A 25,349-nucleotide genomic window follows, 5' to 3' on the forward strand; every position below is an offset into this window, starting at 1 on the left:
TTCCCCCCTCCGCTGACTCAGCCACTGCCCATCATTTAGCAGTACTGATTCATTCCAGAATTTTGCCTCCCTGAGACCCAGGAAATTAGTGTCTCCTAAGAACCAAGGTTCTCTTTCTAGAAGAGGTACAAAATCACTCATGTTTTGGTCTATAAAACACCCACCAACCGAAAGCCCACACTCCTTAGCATGCCACCCAAGGGCCTTCGTGACCTGGCCCCAGCTTCGCCTGCCGGTCCTTATGACTTGGGCATGCTGAATAACTCACCATTCCCTAACATGACTGGTGCCTTCTCTTGGCTCTGTGCTTCCACACTGGCAACTCTAAATCACATCTCAAATGCCTCCTCCTCTGTGCAGCCTTTCTAAATGCCACCCCTCTACCCCAAGTCCCACTGTGTTTTACCAGGGCACTCTGCATATTCAGTAATTATTCCATTTATCACACTGGATCACACCTAGTTGGGAGTGTATCTATCTCTCCCTTCACCCCAACTGGAAGCTATTCAAGGGGTGTATTCCCTTCATCTCAAAGTGAATAAAGAAATGTCTGTCAAATACAAAGGTGGGAAGAAAACTCTGCTAACATCATTATGAGACAGAAACCAGGGCTCCAAGAACTCCACTGGTTTTGACAAAGCCTTACACCCTGGGCCTCTACAGACCCAGAATAGAGCACATGAGGTAACAATTTCGTAACTTCCATTCTAGGGTCACTTGACAAGGGAGTTGGAGAAGTATAACAGGTCATATGGGATAGTCTATTTTAATGAAACTTACTATTTATATATTTACACACAGGAAAAAAAGAAAACAAAAATAGATATTACTGCTTAATTAAAACGGCAACTGAGCGCTGTGGGCTGGAGATGAGATCCCCTCCAGCAACACACCCACCCTGATGTGCCGTCGAAGGGCCTGGAGACAGAGTGGTAGGAGGTGGACCAGAGGCTCGGCCCACACATCAGCTCGTTGTCCTCCTCAGGGCTTCCTTGAAGTTTATTCCTGGCATTCAATCCTTCATGTCCTTCTTCCTGGTCAGGAAGGTGGCTGGATACAGGGGGTGGGGCAGGGAGCAGAGGAAGGTACAGGGCAGGAAGGAAAGAATAGAAGGGGGATCCTAAAGAAGGGTAAGTTAGGGTGGGTAGCTAGGAGTCAAACAGGAGCAAGAAGCTTCGATTTGTTATCCCAGAACCTGCCTGGAGGGTGGGTTTGGGGGAGAGGGGAAGAAAGAAGAAACAGCCAAGGGGAGACCAGAAAGGGGAGCTGGGGAGGGGAGGGGACTTGTTTATCTCTGTCTCTGTCAGGCAGTTCCACTTCTTTATGTTAATCCCAGTATGAGCCAGGCCCAGAGAGGTTCTAGTGACAAACTAGTGGTTTCTGTCCCAGCGGAACAAATGATTTTGGAAGTGAACAACAGAGCAGACAGGAAAAGCTGGTGCTCTCCTTAGAAAGAAACAGCACCTGGCTCCCGGGGAGCAATGAAAAGGACATCGGCCTTGGCATTGATGCAGTAGGTGATGACGAGAGAGAAGACGAGGACGCCGAAGCCCACTGTCAGGGTGATGAACTGCAGGGGAAAGAGAGGTGCTCTCAGATTATCTCAGTGCAGTTTGGGGTAATTGCTCGGGGCTGGGAGCTAGCATCGGAATTTTGGAGGGGGCTCCAAGCACCAAGTGCTGAACAATCATAGACAACGTTTCCCCTCTCTGAAGACTTAGTCTCCTCATTTGAAAGAGCAGTAAAGTACCTCTGTTCTTGCTTTTATCTTCTATTACTTAGATTTTAAGCATCTTAAAGGCAGGACCCATTGACTTTGGTTCTCTTGTGGCAATTATATTACTGACATACTTGTGACAGGTACTTGGAATACTAGATTGACCAATCCCAGCTATGCCAGGTGGGAATGCCAGTGGGAACGGAGCTGTGGAAGGGCTAACTAGGGACTACACAGTAAGGAGTATCTCTTTGGTTCTCTCTGGGAGCTTATCTCCAGAATGAACACAGGCTCGAACTATCAGTCAAGACAAGCTTCCTAATGGGGCATACTGGCTGACAAAGGACAGATTTGCAGGTTTTTGTGGCAAACCTGGGGCAAACGGGAGATGGACGGGGGTATGAGACAAGAGGCAATAGAAAAGACTCAAACAGATCTTTGCCACCACCCCTCCCCCATCTCACCTCAAGCTCTTTGCTGGCTATTAGAAATATCCGGGCGCTGATGTCCTTCCAGCGGCTCTCAGTCCATGTAGAGTACTCAGTAGAGCCCCACTGCCCGAGTTCGAAGGCAGGGGACAAGGCCCTGGCCAGTCGTGCTGTGGAACGCACACACTGGGGCCGCCGTTCTGTCTCGTTGGGGTTCAGAGGGCCCTGGACCCACGTGTACTCATACAGCTATACAGGAAGACAGGTCAGAGCACAGCTGAGGTGACCCTTCGTCACTCACTCCCTTTACCCTTTACATGGCTCTTTGTCACCCAGGCTACTTCTTTTCAACACTCAAGTTCAAAGGGCTATATTCCTCCACCTCTCCATCCCAAGCCCTTGGGTCCAGTTGGGCTAGGAGATCCTCCAATTTTCCCATGAGAAAGGGACCCTTGGGGCACTTCCAACACCACTCACATCCTTGTTTTCATTGGGGACTTTACTTGGATCCTGGCACTGCTCTCGGGTAAGGTTGGTCACCTTGCCAGTCAAATTTGCCAAGGCACACTGTACAACGTAAGTGGTGTTGGTGGGGCTTGAGACAGCGATGTAATGCTGAAGAGGCCCGTCACCTGATTGGAGACCACAGGGAAGGAAGGATTTGGTGGATGGAAGGTGAAGTGCAGATGGACAGAGATAGGAAGAGCCCAGGGTCGGCCAGAGAAGAAGAGGTTAAGAGAAAAGGATCCAACAAATATCAGAAGAAAGGGAAACGGGGGAAAAAAGAGATGAAAAAGAAAAAAAAACAAAAACGATTAAACCAAAATGATGACTTTTCTCTATTCTTTTTCTTGGCTAAAGGTCCCATTCCCACTTCAGGTGCTTACCCAAGTAGGACCTTAGGTCCTGCCTGAGGATTGACTGGAACCATGAGTTGTTGGCTCTAACCAGAAAGCCATAGAGCAGGCGGGTAACCTAGGATTGGGACAGTAAGAAGAGAGAACCTTGTGACTTGGAGCCCAGGGACAGGTGATTAGTGGATATCTAGTCACTGGGTAGAAACTTCACTGGCCAGATGGACTCTGGGGTTAGGGGAGCAGTGGTTGGTTCACAAGGGTACAGATGAGGCCCAGCCGAGAGCACTCTGGGGTGTCAGGGGTCCATCCTCACAGGCACATACAGTCATGCTGCATTCCAAGATATGGGAGACCAGGCAAGGGACGTAAAGGATGGAGTGGCTTTCTGTGTAAATGGACAGGAAGGAGTCAGGGCTCATTTGCTCTTACTGTTTGGGGATCAGCCTGAATGGTGTCGCTGAAGTTGCTTCCTCCTGCAAGCTGGTACAGTGTACGTCCCAGCACTGTGGCCACATCTGCCAGGGTCTATGGTAGGTGAGGAGGGAGGTTAAATGGCCTCCCTCCTCTGACCCCAAACAGCAGCATCCTACCGTTCTTCACTGTGCTCTGGGTGCTCCCACCCAGCCCCGCCCAGCCCAGTGCTACCTTGGCAGTGTCGGTCACGAAGTGCAGGTCTTCCTCAGGGCTCTGCCACTCAGGGTAGCTCACATTGACGTTCTCAGCAGTGTCGTACACGCTCTGGTAATAGCTGCCAGGGAAGCCAGCATGAGCCTTGGCTACTCTCAGCCAGGGCCCTGTTCCTTTCGCCCCTTAAATGCCCCTTATGCAGCAACTCGGTATCTGATTTTTCATCATTCAGGAAGAAGAGAAATTAGGATCTCATATTGAAGAAAGTGTGGAGAACGGGAGATAGGAGTGAGGGTGGGAGTGGTTAAATACGAAGAATTTCCTCACAGACAAGGTAAAAAAAGGTGAATTAAGATCAGGATGCAGGAATCTCCTTCCTGGGAGCTCTTTAAACATTGGAGATACTTCTATATCATTTGGGTTGCAGATGTAGGTGGATGGCTAAGATGACTTTCAGAGAAGCCTGCCACACGTTATGAGAGCGCTTGTGTGACTAGTTGTTCCAGTGATCATTGATATTGAGGTGGCTGGGAGCAGAGGGGGATGAGCACATCTATTCACAGATATGTAACACTACACCGGGTCAAACCACCCTGCCGCTGCGTGGGCAACGCCAAGCAGACAGATCTTAGAAGAGGGGCTACGAGGAGAGAGCTCCCACACTTTACCAACAGTAAATGCCTGCCCCTTATGGAATCAAGTCGGCCACAGGCGTCCAAAATGTGTTCAAATGCTGAATCACCCCTCACCCCAAAGTGCTGCGGACAACAAACTGGGGGAGAAGAGTTGACTGTATGCACCAGAACCATTGCTGTCCAAAATAAATGAGAAGTTGTCACTTGACTGTGGTTGAACCAGAGCTTCAGCATTTTCACTCAGAAACTCTGGCCTGTTGTAAGCGTGGGAGGGAGGCTGGTGGCTTAGGAGTCCAGCCTGAGTAAGAAGTCCCGTTTAGCCCAGGGCTCAAATTAGGGGCAGTTTAGAGGTGCCGAGGACCCGGAGAAGGGTGACTAACAGGCCTTATTCCTTTTTTCTAGAGCTCCCTCAACTGCAGGGAGCTCTACCCTCACATACCCTTACACTGAACCACATGCACTTACCACATGGCAAGAACATGCAACATATCAGAGTATTTATTATCTGCGGCACCCTCGGGTGGGCCTCAGACAAGGACAGCTCTCTGCCCTGCTCCTTAAGAAGCCCATTATTATTCCAGTGCTCTTGTCTGACATGATGTACTCTGCCAGCACCCCTGGGGAATTCAGGCCCCTAGAGAGCTTGGGAGAGGTAGAACCACAGGGAGGATGATTGTGCAGGAAAGGACTAAGGTGAAACCTTTTCTAAGATGAATATCAAGTCAGATGAGGGGACCAGTTAGATGTGAACAGGCCACTGAGCAAAGAACACAATTTGACCTGAGGATTTGAAGAGGGTGGCGTGGGTAGAGAGAGCAGTGATCTTTCTTGACACAGAGGGCATTTCTCTCTATGGACACCCAACTGCAGAACAGACTCTCCGAGAAGGAAGAGAATGCAGGCTAGGTAACTCTTACCGGTTATGGAAGACAGTAGCATGGTCAGCGAGAACAACACCAGAGATATTTCGAGCTCGAAGAAATCGCTGCAGAGAAGATGGTGGAAGAGGCTGCGATTGGTTCGGCCTCTGGAGGATGACAGCAGGGATACCAGCACCACTCTTCTCCAGTGTGGTCAGGAGATGCTCCACCTAGGCATGGGAGGTGGGGGTGGAGTGTGGGCGATTAACGCATGGGAAGCTGGGGAATGGCAAGCAGGAAGTCTCTTTTAGGCCTGAAATACCTAAAATACTTTAAGTCCTCAGCTTGGGGAGTTGACCTAAGCCCTCCTAGATCTCAAGGGTTTTGGGCTCAAGGCCCTCTGAATTTCCTGCAGCACCCCCCCCCCATCCTTTTAAAATTATGGCACAAAGAAGGAAGAGGCCTGTGCTTTTCATTTATAGGTAAACACTACTGCTCTCAGGATTCTGTGTTATCCTCAGTAGATGCCTCACTTATTATTTGCTGTGCAGAATTAGAGGGACAAACAATACAAAATAGGTCATCCAGTCAGTAAATGCTGTCGGAGCCCAGACCAGGGATGACACTGAAGCTGGAGCGGCAGAAAGAGACCTCATGGAAGAAAAGAGGCCTTGAAGCTGCACTGCGAAGGGAGGGAGGGGCTTGAACGAGTAGTAAGGAAAGTAGAGGACAGTTTCGGTCAGGAGTCTGACATGCCAGGAATGGGGCAGCGCAGCCTGGACCACTGGACACATGGGGCAGCAGGGGAGAAGGGAGCTAGTAACTGCTCTGTCTTCAAAGGGCAGCAATAGTTTGCTAGGCACCAAATGACCAGAGAAGCACCCATTCCAGGGAACCAGTGACATGAACTGCGCTCATGGTTCTTCCTGGGGAGCTGTGACAGCCGCGTTGTTTGCCCTTTAGCCAACACCCAACCTAAGGTCCTGTCTCACAGGCCCTGAGGGGTGGTGGGGATAGGGCCAGGGTGAGGGGGTGCCCATATTCTGAGCTGTTGAAAATGGAAGTGAGGGGAAGAGAAGCTCAGATTACCTGGTTCCGTACAGACTCATTTTTCTGAGACACGGGATCTGTGTGCATCCAAAGCTTTAGTGAATTTCTTAAGGCCACCTGGGGGAAGGATGAAGAAGCAACACTTATAATCAGTCTCCTGTTCCAGCCTGTGCCCGGGAGAAAAGAGTGGGATCAGAAGAAGAGAAGTCAAGGGAAGAAGTAGTGGTACCTGCAGTGAGGACAACAGAGGCGGAAACTCTAAGTAGGAAGGAAGGGGGTAGGGACACATGCTACGCACCTGTCTCAGCTCCACAAATGAGTCAATGTTTTCTAACTGCACAGGAAACTTGCCCTTCTCCATATCATAGACCATTCGTGAGCTGCCAATGTAGTCAAAAGTTTCCTGAGGGGTAGAGATGGCAGGAAAGGGAACAGAGATTCCAAAGGGTTAGGGCAGCCTCAGCTCCTTGAGGTCAGACCATCAAAGCTCTCGGTATGAAGGTTATTGTCTCATGGCCTCTCAACTGCTGGCCAGCTTACACAGTCATGTGACTGGGCCCTCCTCTCCACCCCACTTCCCAGCTGTGACTATCCTTCACATGTATGTATCACAAGACTTCTTGAGCCTAGAAATGGGTAGAGTGGCCTCAGGAAGACCTGAGGTGAATATCAGCCTCTATGTGCCTGCTTCTTGCCCCTCCACTACCTCCACCAACTCAGCCATAGCTGCTGTTCTAGGGCTAGGCTGTGGGGACAGTGGGAGGGTCAGGAGCCTCAGGGCTCTGGGGTGGAGTGACAGTACAAGGGGTTGAGAGAATAAAAGTAAAAGGATGCCTCAAGTAGATGGCATCAGTGGGGGAGAGAGGAGTGGGCAGAACACCACTTCTAGGTCCTAAAATGGGAGAATCTGATGGGGAGACTCATGTAGACATATCCAGAAGTTCTCTGCTGAATAACAACTTAGGTCAAGTGCTGAGGTCTTTTCCAAACAATGGCTTTTTCCCATCTTTATCCGCCCCACCCCACCCTTAATTTCCAGCCATTCCATTCCAGCCAGAGAGCCCTTACCCCTTGGAAGAAGACAAACATGACATTGCGAGGCAGGGTGGTCACATCAGGTGCCTTGTGCAAAGCTTCAGCTGCAGCCAGCTGAGTGACAAAGGAGGCGACAGCACTCTCAGCTCCTGGGGCCACATTCCAGAAAAAGGAACGACTGTCCAGCTGGGTCCACCAGAAAAGGCAGGGAAGTACACTTTGAAAATGGAAATTACAAGGCCCCAGGCCCCCTCTCCTGTTCCAGCCGAGAGAATATTTATGTCCTAGAGTGACAGCTTGAGCCTGGAGTCCCTTGGCCCAGATCCATCTCCATTGGAGGCTCTGCACTGTAGCAACTCTGAAACCTAATATGCTCAACAGAGGCCTGCCTGCCCTTTCTGTGCCAGCTCTGCCCATGCTAATCAGGGGCCAACACTCACCTGGGTGGCAGCCACCACAACCCTGTCATCAGGCTCTAATGTCCCAGATACATTTATAGGCTTAAGCATGCTCCATACGTTGTAGTCAGACAGGGGATCACAGACGATTTCTGAACAGGACAGAAACAGCAAGATATCAACAGGTGTATGGGAGAAGGTAGCTAAAAAGAAGGCATGGAAGACCTCTTGACCAGTGACCCATGGACTCTGTGAGTCATGTTCCCTATCTCCACTGCTCTAGATTGGTTTCTCTGCCCCAGTCCACTTCAGGGATAAGCTGCGATTGTTCAGAACTGTTTCCACTTCTCCCACCCAGTGCCCCCTGTCTGTACCCATTCCTTCCCCACAGTGTTCTCGCAACATTCCCTGGCCTGGTCCACTTATCCCCACTCAAAGCACCCAGCATGCCTCGGATCTGCCCTACCTGGGTTGATGCTAAAGGTGCTCTGGATGGAGCTGCGTCGCATGCAGGTAACAGTGCTGATAACAGCATGCATGTGTGAGAAGAGCTGCATGGCACACAGCGGGAAGGCTGGTGCTGAGCCATTCTGACTCAGGTTGTGATCTCGATAGCACTGGAAGGGGAGATGGACCCCAGTGAGGCAGGTAGATGTGGAGTCCCTCCCACACTTCCCAGAAAGAAGAGGGTCCAGCTCTATTCTGAAGCTATTCCCACATCTGTCCCTGAGCTGTAGTTGTCCTGGCACAACCACAGGATCTATAAAGTGAAAGGGATAAACTCATCAAGAGGTGCAAAGGGGGACGGACTCAATGACTTAGTTGGGGCAAATGAAATTACCCTGTACCAAATACCCTGGCCCAATTTGGAGCTTCAGCCACAATTCACAATGTGATTTGATGTAAACAGCACTGAACTGGAGATCAAAAATCAAATTCACGCCAGCTTGTACATCAACTCACCATGTAACTTTGGATAAATCTCTTAACTGCTCTATGTGTCAAAATGAAGAAGCTAGACTAGAATTAAAGAACAGTAGAGCTAAAAAGAACTTCGGAAATTACTGAACTAAATCTCTCAATTCCTAGTCCAATGCTCTTTTTACCCTACTAGGGGTTCTTAACCAGGGCTCTATACATTGTTTCATATTAAACACCCTTTACATTTTCTTCAAGTATAAGTCTTTAATGCTGTCAAGGCAGGAGAGAAATGGGAGAGAGAAAATGTGAGAAAAATAAACTTCTTGGCTCTTCCTTGAAGCAACTCTTTTTCAGAGGGTGCACTAGTAGGGTGAGACTCCCTCCCAAACAAGAGGGGAGCCTAAAAAATAATTCTTTCTAACTGGAACTGGCAGGAGCTGGTAGAGTCATTACCTGTTTGATGACATTGGTTTCGTTTTCATCTTCAAGAAGAAAGATGGGGAAACTAAAGTCTTCATAAGCCAAGCCATTGCCCAGGTAGTTCCACTGTATTTCTCTGCAGTGCGCAAACTCTGGCCCATAGGAGTTGGAGTAAACACCTGAAAGGGAGGAGGGAAACAAATCGGACGTTAGGACACTAAGCACTTAAGGACCAGATGAGGGAGGAAGGCTAGGATATTATAGGGTTGGGACTAAGAGACTTAAAGAAGCAAGCATCAACATGTCACCACCTACAGTAAAACAGACACTGGTTTCAGGGAGCCCTAGGCTGGCCAGTTAGGGATCTGAGCACATGACAAAAAGGGAGGATGGAAGGTTAGTGGAAGAAGGGAAAGCAGGAGAGGGAAGGGATGAGGGGCAAAGACAAAGAAACACTATCTTCTGTTAAGGAGTCAGTTGCTCACACTACACACAGACAGATACCACCCCCTTACATACATATACTAAGACATGAGACTAACGCAACAATGAGCTCTGGATGACAGTAGTCTCCCCCGATCCTTTGGGGCTCTTACCAAACCCATCATTGGGACACTGCACACTAGGAGAGAAGCCTGAGGCAGGACTGGGCTTGGCTAAGGACACTGCAAGACCGGCAATTCGACTGGTCCTCGCTTTCAGCTTCTCCATCACCTTCCTGGAATAGGGAGGGAATGCCATGAAGGAAGACAGGAAAATTATCAGGCAGCCCGATATCCTGCCCCCAAAGTTGGAAACAAATGGGGAATTCGGGTAATCAAACTATTGACACATTTCTTGCATTTTCAGTCTCTAATTTCTGAGAGGACCATGACCCAATATGAGCTCAGGGCTTAATTTCATCTACTCTGTATCTGAGTGACCCTGTGCGCCCTTCCTTCTTCCCCGGGGTCCCTACTCACTAGAACTCTATTTGTAAGGTCACTGAGATGATTCCTTTTTTTTTTTTAAATTAGTTTCAGATACCCAAGACAAAGTAATACTTAGACGTTTATTGAGATGATTCCTTTTGATGGTGCATCTTTCCTTCTGAGAATCACCCTACTCCCTCCCCTGATCAGACCAGGGCAGCCAAGGCAAGTTTTTACTCACAAGTTCACTGAATTTTCCTCTCTGCACAGTTTCCAGCAGGTACATGCTGTTCTTACCTGGTAAAGAGCGTGCCCTCCAGCAGAACCACGTAAGGGGGGTTGGGGCCATCAGTCAACACCCACTGCAGATCCTCTTCCTTCTCCACTACATGGATAACCCCTGTGTCCCCACTAATGGAAGCTGCCAGGACAGAATGGGTCAATTAAAGCTCTAGACTTTGCCTCACTCATTCTGCAGATCATCCATTCCCCCAAAACATGTCACAAGCCATTTGGGTTAATACAGCTACATCCAGACTTGAACTAAACAGCTGAAAGGGTCCTGCTAAACCTGAGGGCTACCAGAAGGGAAGAGAAGACAAAAGAGCCAAGAAGTCTACTCATGAGGTCTGTTCATCAAAGATTAGAAAGGCTGTGTGATCTTCGCTTTCCTGCCCTCTTCCCTCAACCTCATAAATCATAGATGCAAGATTCGATGACAGCAGACACCAAAGGGTTCAAACCTGTATTTTCTCCAGGAAATGGCAGGCACTAAATCTCTAGCTTGTTCTAGTACTGAATCTTCCTTTGTGAACATATGTGCAGACTCCGTTGGCCTCAGTAGCCTCCCTGGATCTCTATTGCTTTGCCCTATTTGGGAATAACTTTACTTGCTTTTGGCCAGTTTTAGGTAAAGTTCATCAAGAACGCTAAGGTCTCTAGAACAGAGCTTCCCAAATGATGGGCCTTGAACCATTTAGAGATGTGCTGATATTGATTCCCTTCATTTCTGGGGACTCTAGGCTGGAGCAGACTCACCCATTACCCCAGGAGGCCCTACAAATATCATCTATTTCTATATGTGCCAGAATGCCATACAAATAACATTTTCTATGTATCTCATCACATGACAAAGATTGGGAAGCACTGCACTAGAGGATGGATGACCCTGAGTTCTATGTAGCAATACAGCTCAAATCCCTAGTGATCCATGTAGAGACATCTTAGGATCTCCCCACAAGTCTTCTTCCCACTCAAAACTGGATGTGTTATTCATAAATTGTTTTAGAGCAGTTCTCAACTCTGGCTGTATATCAGAATCACACTGGAGTTTTTAAAAATACAGATACTTGGGACTTACCTTAGATCTACTAAATTAAAATCTCTAAAAGTGAGGCCCAGGCATGTGTATCTGCAAAACACACCACTTGTGGTTCTTTATTATACACAGCCAGGCATGCAAATTATGGCTCTAGACCAAGGCACTCATGTCTAACTTCCATGAGACAAAAACTATAAGCACTTTCAGACTGCCAGCCAGGAAGTCTTTTTCTCCCATGGGATCTGGTAAAATCTAGACATGAAAGCAGGTCCACAACATTCAACTATGTCTTACACGTAGCAAATATTTAAGTTCACGTTGATAGTGATGATAATAAAATACAGAGGAATATCAGAATCTGGAATAACTTTAGTAAAGATCTACCTGGGAGCATTTGAGATCTTGCTCCCTCGCATATGTCATCAGTTCGGTTCAAATAAAGTCTCATTAAAAAAAAAAAAGACCTACCGACCAATGGCAGTTCTAAGTAAAATAAAAGACAGCAGTCTTTGCCATAGTATTTAAAACATGGGAAAGGGAAAAGCTAGTCTGGCAAATAAAAAATATGTAACTTCAGCTCCAAGGAGGACAGGAAGAAGACAAGTTATGACACCAAAAAAAACCTGGATGCTAATCTGGGTTCCAATGGGTGACTGTGCAGTCTTAAGTAATTTGCTTACTTTATATAAGCCTTCAACGAGAAGATTTTCCACCCCTATCTATCTTATACTGTAGGGACAAATTCAAAAAGGAAAGAAAGGAATGAAAAGAAACCTACATATATAAGCCCTTCGAGCACTTTAAAAGGGTCTAACAGAAACAGGGCGTTATAATCAGAAAATCAAACCTGGGTCTTTCTCCTTCATTTTTATCATGGTAGCAACTCTAGTTAAAGAGAGCGTAGCCTGCTCAAGACAGACATCTATGATGAAGTAAGACTTAGAAATGAGTAGGTTGAAAAGGAAACAAGGTCTTAATGAGGAAGTGGCCAGAGTCCAGCCCCTCCCCACTTGTTTCTCTGTACCGGCACTTGGCTTTATCTCTAGAGGCTACTGCTTGGCCTCCCACAGGGCTGCTCTAAGAACATGCAGCAGAATAACTCATTCCCAAAGGGGTATCTTGGAGGCTAGCTCCAGGAGGACGGGGTCCTAGCCTTTGCACTAAAGTGGGGTTCTAGCAAGATTAGCAGTCTGACTCAGCCCACAGTTTAAGAACTAAGTTCAGTTTAAGAACTAAGTACAACAGAAATTTTATTTGGAACTGCTTGAACCAATTATCCTACTCCCAGTACTTCCTGTAGCAAACACATGGGACAATGAACATAAGAGAAAGGATAGGTAGAAAAGTAGTAACTGCCACCTTGAGCAAGTTCATCACTTCTATGTCCCAGTTTTCTCTTATAAAATTAGAAGGTTTCAGGAAAGTCACAGAGTACTGCTGAGACCACATTATTTACTCAGCATCATCAATATACATTTATTAAAGGTAGTCTGACTTTCAGCTTTATGTAGGTATATTGTCTTTATACGAGTAAACTGAAATTCAGAGGTGACCAATTTGATGAAGGAGCCAAGATCTGATTCTGTTTCCTGCTTACCTGCAAAACTACATTCAGACAGAGCTACTATCCACAGAAGAACAAAATTTGAAGATAGCAGGTTAAGCAGAAGAGGAACTGGGATTCAGACTTCAGATCACAACTTTTTTCCCCTTTCATAGTTTTATAGGCATGTTGTCATGGTACCCTGTTTTGGAACACATTTACAAAGCATAAAGACAAATCCAAATGCTTTACAAATTCCTCTTGCAACTATTTGGCTTTATCGATGCCTTCTCTTCAAATAGTTCACTGCCTTCAAGAAGCCCATTTTGGTTGCAAAAAGATCATTTAGAGTTCAGGTGATGACTGAATTCCATAGAATATGAGACTTTTTTCTCCTAAGAACACAGTATAGTTTTCCACTTCACCCACTGGGTGGTTAAGAGTCCTGGCTTGGAATCTGGACCACCCGGGCTCAAACCCTGGCTTAATCCTTAATAGCAGGATGATCCTGGAAAAGTTACTGAACTTCTTTAAGTCTCACTTAAAGTTTTCATCATTTGTAAAATGAGATAATAGGGCCTACTTCATGGGGTTGTTGTGAAGATTAAATGAGATGCACATGTAAGAAGCTTATGTAGCATTTGCTAAATGTTAGCTTTTAATAACTATCTTGCCTGGTTTGACAAATGGTTCTCTACCAGCTCCCACCCACATAGCCTAATCTGTATGCTAAGACTCCCAAGCAGGACTTGGATATTTATATCTAGGGCAAAGACTGAAATATCAATGACCACAGGCAAAAATCCCAACCTCAACTCACAATGGCAGCCAATCTGATGGGTGGCATTGAGCAGACGGACACAGGGAGCTGTTTTATTTAAGGGGATGTAGATCTTCCTCTCCACTGAGTTTCCCCCGCACAAACCTGATCAGAAGATAAAAAGTGTTAGTAAAAACTAGGATAGTACTAGCCTCCATCTTGTTTTTAGCTCACTGGATGGCTTGGGCATATCATACTTTCTAAAATGGGACTAATGTCCATTCTTCTCATTTCTTGGGCACATTACTGGAACACCTAAACGCAAACACCTATGTGCCTCAGAGGCTTATTACAAATTCTACATAGAGCAACTGACAGTGAAGCTAAAAGAAAAAACTTCTTTTGTCAGAGGAAAGGCATTTAACCTCAGATGTAGCAGCTTCTGGTTGCATGGGTGACCACACTTCCACTTTTCTATCCTGTATGTGTATTACAAATTAGTTAATAAAAGGGTTCCAATCTAAGATTATAAATTACAATTTAAAAAATCTTTCTGAGACTTTTTTCCAGGAGTCTGAACAGAATTGGGAGAAAACTTATGCCACACCTGTCAGTTAATCTAACATCAGTATATCACTTGTGTGTGCCCAGTGTGGGGCGGCTATAGTTTCTCCTTTGGGGATCTTTAAAAACTATGTGAACTTGGGGAAGGTATGGTCACAGTTATATACAGGCATGTTTGAATTTTAGGGCTTGACAAACTAGAAAGCCACATACCAGAAAATAAATGCGTATAAGCAAACACTTATATACATTATAAATGCTTCAAGTTCCTTAAATCATTATTTCATGGTCTAGACAGTTAAGAGTACCCCATATCCTGATGAGACAAACTGAGGAAAAGTACGGGGAATAAAGTACGCGGGTTTATGGCGGTATCAACGAGAGAAAAGGAGGAATCTACTGTTCTAATAAGCGCTGCACTGCACCCACAGAACGAGGCTGCTTTCATCTTGAAATGTCTAACCGCTTTGGGAAGGAAGCTGAACTATGACATCTGTCCTTTTTGATTGTGGGTGGGGTGGCTGGGGCCCTGGGGAAAAGGAGGCATCCGGATAAAGTGGGATAGAGTCGGGCTGGAAGTCCAGGAGAAGGCCTGGAGGAGGAAATGGGGCGACCCGACGTGCCGCGGGAGAGAGACCTTCGGGTCCAGGTAAAGGGGGAACTTCTGTCGTGGGAACGAAAGAGAAAGAGGATTTACAGGGTTGGGGGACAGAAGGGCAGAAGGAACCAGGAGATAGACGGTGGCGCTCGCGGCTGGGCCGATCCGGAGGGTTCTCCTTACAGACTCACGGACGGGGGAGGCCTCACCTGCCAGGAGAACGCAGAAAGACAAAAGGCAAAGAAGATCCCGACATCCCAGGTAAGCCACAGAGCCACCACCCCCGGCCGTGGCCATCTTCTCTCTCCGCGAAGCGGAAGTCTTTGTGCCCCTCCTGTCCGTCCGTGGCCTCTCTAGGCCCACACCGGCGCCGTCTCTGTGGCCCGGAGCTCAAGGGACCGGAAGTTCGTGTCTGGAGGAACTTCCGGGAGCTGCTGCTGAGGGCCGCTGACGTGGAGACAACCGGAGGGCTTCAGGGAGTGGCGGGGCTCGGATTAGGAGCTCGGAGCTGCAGGCCTGAAGGATGCTAACCAAATTCGAGACCAAGAGCGCGCGGGTCAAAGGTAGTAGAGGAGCATGAGGGCTGGATGTCAGTCAGGGGCGGCGCTCTTACCGGGGAAGAGAGAAAGTAGACCAGTGGGCCGAATTAGGCCCTCGGTACGAACCCTGAGGAAGATGGACCGGAGGGAAGTTAGACCTGGCGGGCGGTTCTCCAGCCCGCCACACCTCAGGAGGGTCCTCAGGCCCATTTTCAATTCTTTCCCTTCTCCTCCTCATCTGGGGCCTGTGTTCCCGGCTTGTATTCCTCTGCTCCCAAGGCCCTGTGACCTGTTGGCTTTTTGATGACGTGTTCTAGGGAGTGTCCCTGGGGATTGAGTCTCGACCTCTGCCATTTGTATCCAAGTCAGTAGCTTTTTTGGAGATGAGCACTGGCTACCTCACTTAAGGAGGCTGCACCAGGTCAACATCCAGTGCCTCCATTGGGCTTTATTTCCTACTTGGAAACAGGACGTTTAGGCCTGTAACCCCAGTAAAGTCTGAGCTTGATAAGGTTGCCAGGATGCCCAGTTAAATTTGCATTTCAGATAAACAGTGAATTTTTGGTATTGTTCATGGTTTATCTAAAATTCAAAGGTAACTGGGCATATTTATTTCCTAAGTATGGCAATTCTAGAGCTTTAGTATCAGTGGTTGCGGGTGGAGGGCAAATGACTGAAATCACAGCAGTAGTCTCTTAGAATGTTACAGTGGGAAAGGCAGAGAAATAAGGTCTTCTGAGATTTGGAAAAAGTATATATCTTGAATATTTAGGAAGATGCAGCTTGCAAAGTGATTAGGAACTTAGCGTTTGGAATCAGATGGGCTTGCTTTGGAATGCTGAACTATCCATTAGCTAGGTGTATGACGTAACAGTTCTAAATCTGTTTCCTAATCTGTAAAATGTGAATAATTAACATTCTCTAATAAAGATAATTAAAATGCGAAAGTATATGAAAAGTGCTTGTTACAGTGCCTGACAGACTCATTAGCTTAAAAATCTGTTCTTGCTAGCGAGGATGGAAAGACCTCCTACCACTACAAGGCATCATATAGAGACTTCAAAAGGGTATTGCCTTAATAGTGGTGCCAAATTAGACCTACACTAAAGGCTGCTGTGGACCCACCCTAACAAAACTTAAAGGCAAGTGTCGAAAGAATCAACTGATTCCAAGTAATTTAACTGCATCCTAAGACAAATTCCAACAATATTTAAAAGAAGATAGCAAATATTTTAAAAAATCTAGCACCTTATAAAATTCACAATGTCCGGCATCCAGTGAATGAATGAATGAACCTAGGATTAACCTAGCTGTTCCTTTTTCTTATCAGAATTGACAGGAGGTGACATTGTGGGGCTTACTTAATTTATTGGATCATTCTCTGTTTTTTCCCCCAGGGCTCAGTTTTCACCCCAAAAGACCCTGGATCCTGACCAGTTTACACAATGGAGTCATCCAGTTATGGGACTATCGGATGTGTACCCTCATTGACAAGTTTGATGAACATGATGGTAAGATAATAGTTTCTAGGAGGAAATTTTAAAAAGATACAAGTATTTATTGTTCTCTAGAATACTTTAAGCCTTGTTTGACATTAATTCTTTTAGGATTAAACAATGTGGAGGGGATAGAACTGGAAGATCCTGAATAAGAATCACCTTAGAGATTAGGTAGCATAGCTCTCTTTAACATATATTGCCTGCCTTCTTCTCCAGGTCCAGTACGAGGCATTGACTTCCATAAGCAGCAGCCACTGTTTGTCTCTGGAGGAGACGACTATAAGATTAAGGTACAGTGGGTCTGTCATTACTAGGAGTAAAGAACAGAGAACATGGAGTTTGGGGATTGTGGAAGGGTCTAAAAAACAGTACCTCTTGCTCATACAGAGCTCAGGCTTTTCACAATGTTATCCAGAACACTTATCCAGCAACATTTACTGAATGTTTACTGTGTATCAGACACTGTTTTCTTTTTGGGGAATTCAAAAATAAATAAAAAATGGCCTCTGTTCTCCAGGAGCTTTCATTCTACTAAATGAGATAAATGTATACCCAAATAATAGGTATGGACAGTTTAGTGAGTGATACAATAGAGAGATAACCAAAGTGAAATAGGGAAGGGCATTCCAGGTACGGAGACCAAAAAGCATGACATAGCTGGATAAGAAACTATAATTAGTTTTGTGTAAGATGAGAGAAAGGGCCAGGTCATGGAGTTTGCAGTGTTCAGGAGATTGGATCTGTACAAATAACAAGGAACCATTAAAGGGTTTTAAATAGAGGAGTGATATCAGAATAACATTTTTTTATAACGATTACTTGTGTGGTAGTATAGAGAAAAGATTGGATGAATTGGGCAAGACTGGAGGCAGAGATACCAGTTAGGAGACTGTTGTATAAGTTCATATGAGAAAGGAACAGTGCTTAAGGAAATAAATCAGTAAGTTTGTTGCATGGATGTTAGAGGAATTGTAAGGCAAAATAAGTGAGATTATTTATCTCAGGCTTCTAACTTAGGTCACCAGGCGGAAAGGGTACCATTAACTAGGAAAGGAAAAACAAATACAATTTTTTGGAGTGGAAGAAGATGGTGTCTCTGTCTGTTCGGGCTACTATAACAAAATACCACAGACTGGGTGGCTGATAAACAACAGAATTTTTTTTTTTTTAAAGGAGAGCACAGCTCACAGAGGCCCATGCGGGGATGAAACCGGCTGTCTTGGTGTTATTAGCACCACGCTCTAACCAACTGAGCTAACCAGTCACCCCCCCAGAAATTTCTTTCTCACAGTTCTGGAGGCTACAGGTCCAAGATCAGGGTGCCAGCATCTTCCGGGTCTGCTGAAGGTCTTCCAGGTTGCAGACTGCTGACTTCTTGCTGTGTACTCACATGGTAGCAGTGGACAAAGGGATCTCTGGGGTCTCTCTTAAAAGGACACTAATCCCATACGTGAGGGCTCCACGCTTATGACCTAAGCACCTCAAAACTCTCACCTCCTAATGCCATCACCTTGGGCATTAGGATTTCAACATGAATTTTGGGAAGGACACATTCATTCCATAGCAGATGGGTAATAATTACCATCTTGGTGCTGATGCCTAGTGGAGCTATATCTGCACAGGAGATGTATTTGGGAGTTGTCATGAAGGAGGGAGCCAAAGCAGAAGCAGTTAGAACATATCACTCAGGAATTATGTTGAATGAGAAAACAAACTGTCATTTAAAAGATAGAAAAAGAAAAATTAGTATAGGAAAGAATGACTTGAGAGGTTAGAGATGAACCAAGAGAGAGAAGCAGAAGCCTTTTGGACACCAAGGAAGGAGAGAATTTTGGGAAGGACAAAGTGGTCAGCATAAGATAAAGACCAAGTAATCTTTGTATTGCTTATTTAACAGGGCATAAATGATCTTAGCACTTTAATGTGAAGTGAGGAAGCAGAGGCAGAATATAGGCAATTCTTTGAAGAAGCTTGACTGTTAGAAAGGCAAAAGCTGGAGCCAGAGACTTTGAACCTGTATTAAAAAAAGAAAATCGATATTTACTCTGTTTACTTCCACAAAAAAGTTTTTCCAAAATGATTAGTATTTTTAAAAAGGAGTTATCTTCCCCGTATGTGAAATGTCCAGAAATGGGCAAATTTACAAAGTAGAGAGTAAATTAGTGGTCGTCCAGGGTTGGGAAGAAATGGGAAGTGACTGCTAATGGGTATAGTTTTTATTGGGGGATGATAAATTATTCTAAAATTGATTGTGGTGATGTTTGCATAACTATGAATGTACTAAAAACCATTGAATTCTACACTTTAAATGGGTGAATTGTATGGGATTTGAATTATATGTCAATAAAGCTGTTTAAAGGGATTGCCTTAGCCAGCTGGTAGGTATGTAGTGTTGTCATGGTGTGGTTTTCATTTATAGTTCTTTGATAAAAGGGAGATTATTTAGAAAAGTCATGTCTGTGGTTCATCATATTGTTTGCTATATCCACATTTACAAAGAGTAAGATAGGAAGCCCAGCAAATGGTCAGTCTACAAACCTTACAGGTCTTTAAGGATTCAGAGTTCTGGAGTTTGATAGAGGACTATAAAAGAGCCAAGACAATTTGAAGCTAGGTATGTGAAAGTTTAAAACACTGAACTCAATAAGGGGACAAAAGGCTAATTACAAAATAGTGTTTATGAGATGATCTAATTTTTGTATGAAACTCCAACTCTACTGTATACATGTATATTTATTTATAGATGACTCAACAGATGAAGGTGAAGGTATTGGGATACTTTCACTTTTTCTGTTCTTCATCTTTTCTCATTTCTACACATACCTGTTGAGCACCTACTAAGTGTTCGCCTCTGTATTATGTGCTAGGGGTATAGTGTTGAGCATGATGGACAAGGGCCCTGTCTTTAGTTAGGGAGCTTATGGTATAGTTTGGACAATCATACTTTTGGGTTATTTTAATTTGTGATAGGAAATGGTATTACTTTTTGTAATTTACAAAAGAAGATTTAAAAAATTTTTAGTAAAACAAAGGAAAGAATAGTAGTAAGCTGGCCTGGAGAGATTATAAACATGTATTAAAAGTTAAAAAAAGAAAAGCATCTGACCTTTCATTTTTGAGGAGGGCGTGGTTTGGATGGGGAGCATGAGCTCTTACACTGATGGTCCTGATTTCAGTGTCTTCTTCGGTTGTGTTCATTGAAGCCTGGTACTTTGGTAGATGACTCAACTTCATAGGATGTTTCTCTGCTTTGTTCAGCCTAACTGAGCATGTAGTATTTCCCACAGTAATGAGTTAAAGTCTGTTTACATGGTAGATGAGTGTAGATCATGAACGTAGTGGCATCATTTGCTACCAAATTAAGAGTCTAAGAGAAGATGATGTCATATATTATATTATTGTTTCCTTTGGTGTCTGTCCTACTTTTTTTATCCTGATAGGTAAAGTACTAAGGGGTCTGTATTTTAAGCTGAGAACACAGTTATGCAGTATAAAGAAGTTTCAAGTTAAGCCTGGATAAGCATAAGCCTGGATAAGCATCTTGTCTCACGTCATTAAACAGATGGTTTCTCCCCAAGGAATGGAAAAACCTTTTCCATAGTTTTAGCTTTAGGTTTTCCCTAGCTTTGTCTTTTTTCTTCCCCATGTGTTATTTAGATGCCCTTGGTCTTTTATCCTGCAACCTAAAACAAGACTCCCTATCAAAGTTCCTACTTATTTAGAAATACCCAAATATAAATCCAACTTGTTTATTGAGAAACCCAGCCTTTTAGAGGCTCAGTACCCTTAGGTCCTATTCCTTAGATTTGTTTCCATCTTCGCAGGTTTGGAATTACAAGCTTCGGCGCTGTCTCTTCACATTGCTCGGGCACCTAGACTACATCCGCACCACATTTTTTCATCATGTAAGTGGCCATGGTACCTCTAGTTTTAGAGCATTCTTCAGTTTCCCCGTAAGAATCCTCTTCTTGTTCCTCAAGAACCCATGCTTTGATAACAGAATTATGTTATTGGAATGGCTCTTCTAGAATCTGTGTGGTGTTGACCTTCCTACTTTGTTTCCTTCTGTAAAAGAAAGCACTCAAGGTTATATTGAATCAAATCAGAAGCAGCATCCCTTTGCTCATGTAGCTGAGATGTTAGACAATGGAACCCTCCAAAAAGAGAAATGGTAACAGGAGCCTGAAAGGACACCTTTGTGTAATGTTGAAACCCTTTCTCTGGAATATCTTTCAGGAATATCCTTGGATTCTGAGTGCTTCAGATGATCAGACCATCCGAGTGTGGAACTGGCAGTCTCGAACCTGTGTCTGGTAAAACAGGAGACAGAGGGCTCAAAGTGTCTTCCTTTTTCCTAGTGTTTTTATAATCAACTTTTCTTCAGAACAATCATCTCCCTCCCCTAATGGGCAGGGTCTGCTGATTAATTACTGATGGTATTTGTAAGATGCTTTTACAAAATGATAAATATGAAAGCAATCTTGTAAGTAAGGTATGAATCTGGATTTTCTGATCATTTCTTACCGGAGAAAGGGGGTCATATAGCTAGGCTTTTAGAACAAAACTTTTAGTTGGTTTTTAGTTCTGTTCCCGTTAAACTTAAGTCAAGGTCTAGACCTCCGTCTTGCTTTGTGTTTCGGTCTTGAGCTTTCCATGAAGATGTAAGGACTACGTAAGAGGGATAGTCCACTAAAATTTAACAGATAGTTTCCAGTATGAATTACTAATATTTCATTTATTTTGATATTTTAACATGTTGTTAAGAGGAGAACTATACAATCTCAGCTCTCCTGAAATTAATACCAAAGCATTAAAGGTAAGAGGAGAGCTATTGTTAAAACAGCTGACCTTGGTCATTATAATTTCAGAATTGTTAGGATGACTTGCCTTTGCCTCGAAAACAGTGTAATTGAATATCTGTATCTGTTAAATATGGAGAATGGTATTTAGCATGTAGGAATCTGTTGATTCCTTCCTCTAATTTGGTATTGTCTTTATCTTTTTTTTCTTCTTGCAGTGTTTTAACAGGGCACAACCATTATGTAATGTGTGCTCAATTCCACCCCTCTGAAGACCTGGTTGTATCAGCCAGCCTGGACCAGACTGTGCGCGTTTGGGATATTTCTGGTGAGCTGCTCAAGTTCAGGGGACAACCTAGTCATGTCTGGTGCAAAACTGCAATTGATTAAAATAATGAAGGTAGTTGACTTAGAACAGGAAAATTTAGAATATTCTGTTCTCATATAATATTTTTGTTTCTTAAGGTATTAAATCTGCTTTGATGGTTCTTCATGCTAGAGGTATTTCCTAAGAAAAGTGGTTGCTCTAGAAAATTCATTTAATTTGAAGAAAGTTTCACTTTTTAGTTAAGTCAGTTTTAGTTAAAATCTATATACTATTGGCAGAATTTGATTAAGAATCAAGCTTTCCACACACACACAAAAAAAAATCTTTGACAAAAACAAAAATTAGTGCAGGGAAATAGGACTCTTGAATCCTATGGCTTCATTTTGATATAGGAAAATCGCTCTTTTATATTTCTTCTAGTGTAAGGAGCATTGGGGAGGTGTGTGTGTTGAATTATTTCCAGAATACTTTTAAATATTAGGACAGACTTCTAGGACCAGAAATTAAAACAACTTACAGATTTTTGGATAATCCCTCCATTCGCAGTTTATATATCTTGATTTTGTGATAGTATTTAAATGTTTAGTGCTGAATGTAGGAGATCTGAAAAGTTGCTAACCAGATAATTTAAATGCAGAAAGGACTGTAGCTATGAGATTGACATGCTGGATAAACGAAAGTGCTTTGCTGGGAATCGGAATAGGGAAGTGCAACTCTAAATGCTGTGATTCTATGCTCAGTTAAGTTTACTTATCACTTGCTGAATCTCCTTTGTTGGTTGCCTTAGAAATTCTTGGAGGTTGGGTTCTCTGAAAGGTCAGTGGCTAGACTATAAAACTGTTTTCATTCTGTAAAAGAAAGGCCCCCTCATAGTTCCTTGTCTGGTTCTTTATGGAAATAAAGGAATCACCCTTCTGCATTGTATGGCCGAGGTGATAATTTTTCCCAATTCCTTTGTGGCATGGTGGGCTGGGACAGTATGGTACTTGCTGTTCCTACAAGCCATTGATGAACAGCAAGTTGAAAATTTGGATTCCTGGGTGCAGCATTTGGAATGTTGAAATAGCAGTTGTTTAAGATTCATGTAGCATAGAAACAAGCCAAAAGGAAGATGAGGACAGTTGGAGAGTAAAACCTCTAGAGCATGTGGTGTTTGCAGTTTTCAGAGGTTCCAAATTAGAAGGGAGTAGTATAAACAAGATTGTACTGGGGATAGGACAGTTGGACCTTCTTCAGCTAGTGCTTTTGCCATTGCAGTTTTGTATCAGACTGGCTAGGTGTTTTGAAGTACACCCAGATGTGACCAACCATGCCAACAGGAGGAGTTAGGTACGGACACTGTGAGCCTGTGCCCTCTCCTTACTCCTAGTACCAGGGAACTTATTATTCACTCTCCCAGTAACCTGGCTATGGCTTTTCACGGGTTTTCACTACGTGCACATTCAAAGCACCCTCTCTGTCTGGGGTTGGATCCTGGCTTATGCTGTTCTAGCTGATGAGAGGCAGTTATTTAGATTAGCCTTTCCCAACTGGGTTCTGTGACAGAATTAAGGCTACTCAAATGACTATTTTGACTATTTTCTCAGTTCTTCTAAGAATGGTATACAGCTAAATGACATCCTAGATCATAAAGAAGTTAATTTGTTACATGCATAAACTGATGCTTTGGCCATTAAGGCTTAATTTCTTCCTTGAGCACCAGGTCAAGAAGGACTTTGTACAGCTCCACTCTAAGAGTTTATACCACCTGATAGCAGCACAGCCGTGTCTCCCTGTAACCTAGCTAAAGCAATTTCAGGCAGTTAGGTGGATAGATTCTCATTGGTGATCATGAAATGCTCAAGGTAAGAAATCCTTTTCTTCCCCTTTGTAGGCTGGAGAATATTTTTGCCTCTGAATTAAGGGCCTTAAACCAGAGAAGGAAGGAGAGAGTGTGACCCCAACTGGGGTTTATACTTGCTCTTGAATGTGTGAAGTGCATGGATTACTATATAATAACATTGCAATTGCTCTACTTAGTATCTGTGATATTGAAAATTCTGTGCTAACTCCTCTACTAATGTTAATGCTCTCTTTACCAATTTCCAAGTGTTTTTCTCTATTCAAATTTCTCCAAAACCCCCTAACCAGAATGGAAGGAGGTGCTTTGGTATTAACCAAGTGAAAGGAGCTTTTGGGTTAGACTTTTACATTTATTCTTTCCTTTTCTAAAACTAAACGTATTCTTTTTTTATAAAAATATATTTTTTTAAGATTTTATTGGGGAAGGGGAACAGGACTTTATTGGGGAACAGTGTGTACTTCCAGGACTTTTTTCCAAGTCAAGTTGTTGTCCTTTCAGTCTTAGTTGTGGAGGGCGCAGCTCAGTTCCAGGTCCAGTTGCTGTTGCTAGTTGCAGGGGGCACAGCCCACCATCCCTTGTGGGAGTCGAAACCGGCAACCTTGTGGTTGAGAGGGCACGCTCCAACCAACTGAACCATCTGGGAGCTCAGTGGCAGCTCAGGTCAAGGTGCCGTGTTCAATTTTAGTTGCAGGGGGCGCTGCCCACCATCCCTTGCGGGAGTCGAGGAATCGAACTGGCAACCTTGTGGTTGAGAGCCCACTGGCCCATGTGGGAATCAAACCGGCAGCCTTCGGAGTTAGGAGCATGGAGCTCTAACCGCCTGAGCCACTGGGCCAGCCCTAAGCATATTCTTTTAGCAGTTTTTTGCTTCAGTTCCATTGAGTTTGAACACAGGAAGAGGAATTAGCTTTCAGGTCTGTTAGGGACTGGAGCTGATACTTCCAGGAGAGGAAAAGTTAGTTCTGAGTCGGAGAATGAATACTTTCACATTTATAGAACTGGTGAAAATTCTAAGTTTTCCGTTTTCATTCTATAAAAGAAAGGGAACACTCTGAGCCAGGTAAGCAATAAGAAAACAGAAATCTCTAAAGGAAAACCTGTCTTCCTGAGAATTGAGCCCGATGGGGCTTAGCTTAATCTGAATCTTTTGTGTTAGCCTGGCAAAAAATATTTGTTTAAAAGGGAGTATATTTACAATCTAGACAGAACATACATAGGTTGCTTTTTTGCCTAGAGCTTCCAAGTAAATTGAAATTATCTTAATGTGCTAACACCTTTGCATGTCGAACCCATGTAATTCAGGCTTAATCTTTGAAATGACTACTAAAAAAGTATTAATTTTCTGTCAACTCCTGTCCTCATTCCTCTGTCTCTTTTTACTACTTCCCCTGGTCTCCATTGGGAGTTGTGCATCAAACTGGTCCATTCTGAGAGTGTCCTCTCCTCCCTCTGGATTTGAGTAGCTGCTGTAGAAATTTTCCATCTGTTGTTTAGTCTTAGTGAGTGGCTTGTCAAAGGCTCAAATATTTCTTCTCTTAAGTATCTTTTCACTGCCTGTCACTATTCATCTGTCTGTTTTTGCCCTGCCACTTTTCCTGGATCATTACAAGCAAGTGCAACAAAGGCTTTCATTCTGTCATACAGCTTTCCCTTTTAATATGTTTGTTGAAGCTTATTGGAGGTGAAGTTCCTCACA

At 44.2% G+C, this 25,349-nt stretch overlaps 2 protein-coding genes and 1 long non-coding RNA gene across 5 annotated transcripts in view; 2 read left to right on the plus strand and 1 right to left on the minus strand.

Annotated features, from left to right (window-relative positions):
* Positions 1 to 750: 750 nt before the first annotated feature.
* Positions 751 to 15,022, minus strand: NCSTN (nicastrin). 2 transcript variants are annotated; one of them, XM_074322294.2, is made up of 18 exons: positions 14,855 to 15,022; positions 13,544 to 13,648; positions 12,778 to 12,925; positions 10,157 to 10,280; positions 9,545 to 9,666; positions 8,982 to 9,127; positions 8,074 to 8,224; positions 7,650 to 7,759; positions 7,243 to 7,395; positions 6,473 to 6,577; positions 6,214 to 6,291; positions 5,182 to 5,354; positions 3,648 to 3,750; positions 3,432 to 3,527; positions 3,033 to 3,120; positions 2,623 to 2,777; positions 2,182 to 2,394; positions 751 to 1,570 (listed from the first exon to the last, which is right to left on the minus strand). In XM_074322294.2, the coding sequence occupies exons 5-18, from the start codon at positions 9,657 to 9,659 to the stop codon at positions 1,448 to 1,450; spliced, it is 1,809 nt and encodes a 602-aa protein (XP_074178395.2). In that variant the 5' UTR covers positions 9,660 to 9,666; positions 10,157 to 10,280; positions 12,778 to 12,925; positions 13,544 to 13,648; positions 14,855 to 15,022; the 3' UTR covers positions 751 to 1,447. The 2 variants fall into 2 exon arrangements, with proteins under 2 accessions (XP_074178395.2, XP_019571979.3); XM_019716420.3 differs by lacking the exon at positions 12,778 to 12,925 and having other exon boundaries at positions 14,855 to 15,016.
* On the plus strand, positions 14,572 to 14,970 carry LOC148756641 (uncharacterized). The gene is made up of 2 exons (XR_016022784.1): positions 14,572 to 14,696; positions 14,831 to 14,970. It is a non-coding gene; the product is annotated as an uncharacterized LOC148756641 (long non-coding RNA).
* Positions 15,023 to 15,050: 28 nt separating the features above from the next.
* The window catches only part of COPA (coat protein complex I subunit alpha), a 38,035-nt gene continuing 27,736 nt past the window's right edge, over positions 15,051 to 25,349 (plus strand). For both annotated transcript variants that reach the window (XM_019716418.3, XM_019716419.3), the window contains exons 1-6: positions 15,051 to 15,208; positions 16,582 to 16,695; positions 16,900 to 16,973; positions 20,508 to 20,588; positions 20,920 to 20,996; positions 21,701 to 21,810. In XM_019716418.3, coding sequence (XP_019571977.2) covers positions 15,169 to 15,208; positions 16,582 to 16,695; positions 16,900 to 16,973; positions 20,508 to 20,588; positions 20,920 to 20,996; positions 21,701 to 21,810 — 496 coding nt within the window. In that variant the 5' untranslated portion in view covers positions 15,051 to 15,168. The remainder of the gene's footprint in view (positions 15,209 to 16,581; positions 16,696 to 16,899; positions 16,974 to 20,507; positions 20,589 to 20,919; positions 20,997 to 21,700; positions 21,811 to 25,349) is intronic.

Source organism: Rhinolophus sinicus, chromosome 11 (genome assembly GCF_057876585.1).
Source record: "Rhinolophus sinicus isolate RSI-liver-muscle chromosome 11, RSI-T2T, whole genome shotgun sequence".
In the NCBI taxonomy this organism is placed as follows: domain Eukaryota; kingdom Metazoa; phylum Chordata; class Mammalia; order Chiroptera; family Rhinolophidae; genus Rhinolophus; species Rhinolophus sinicus.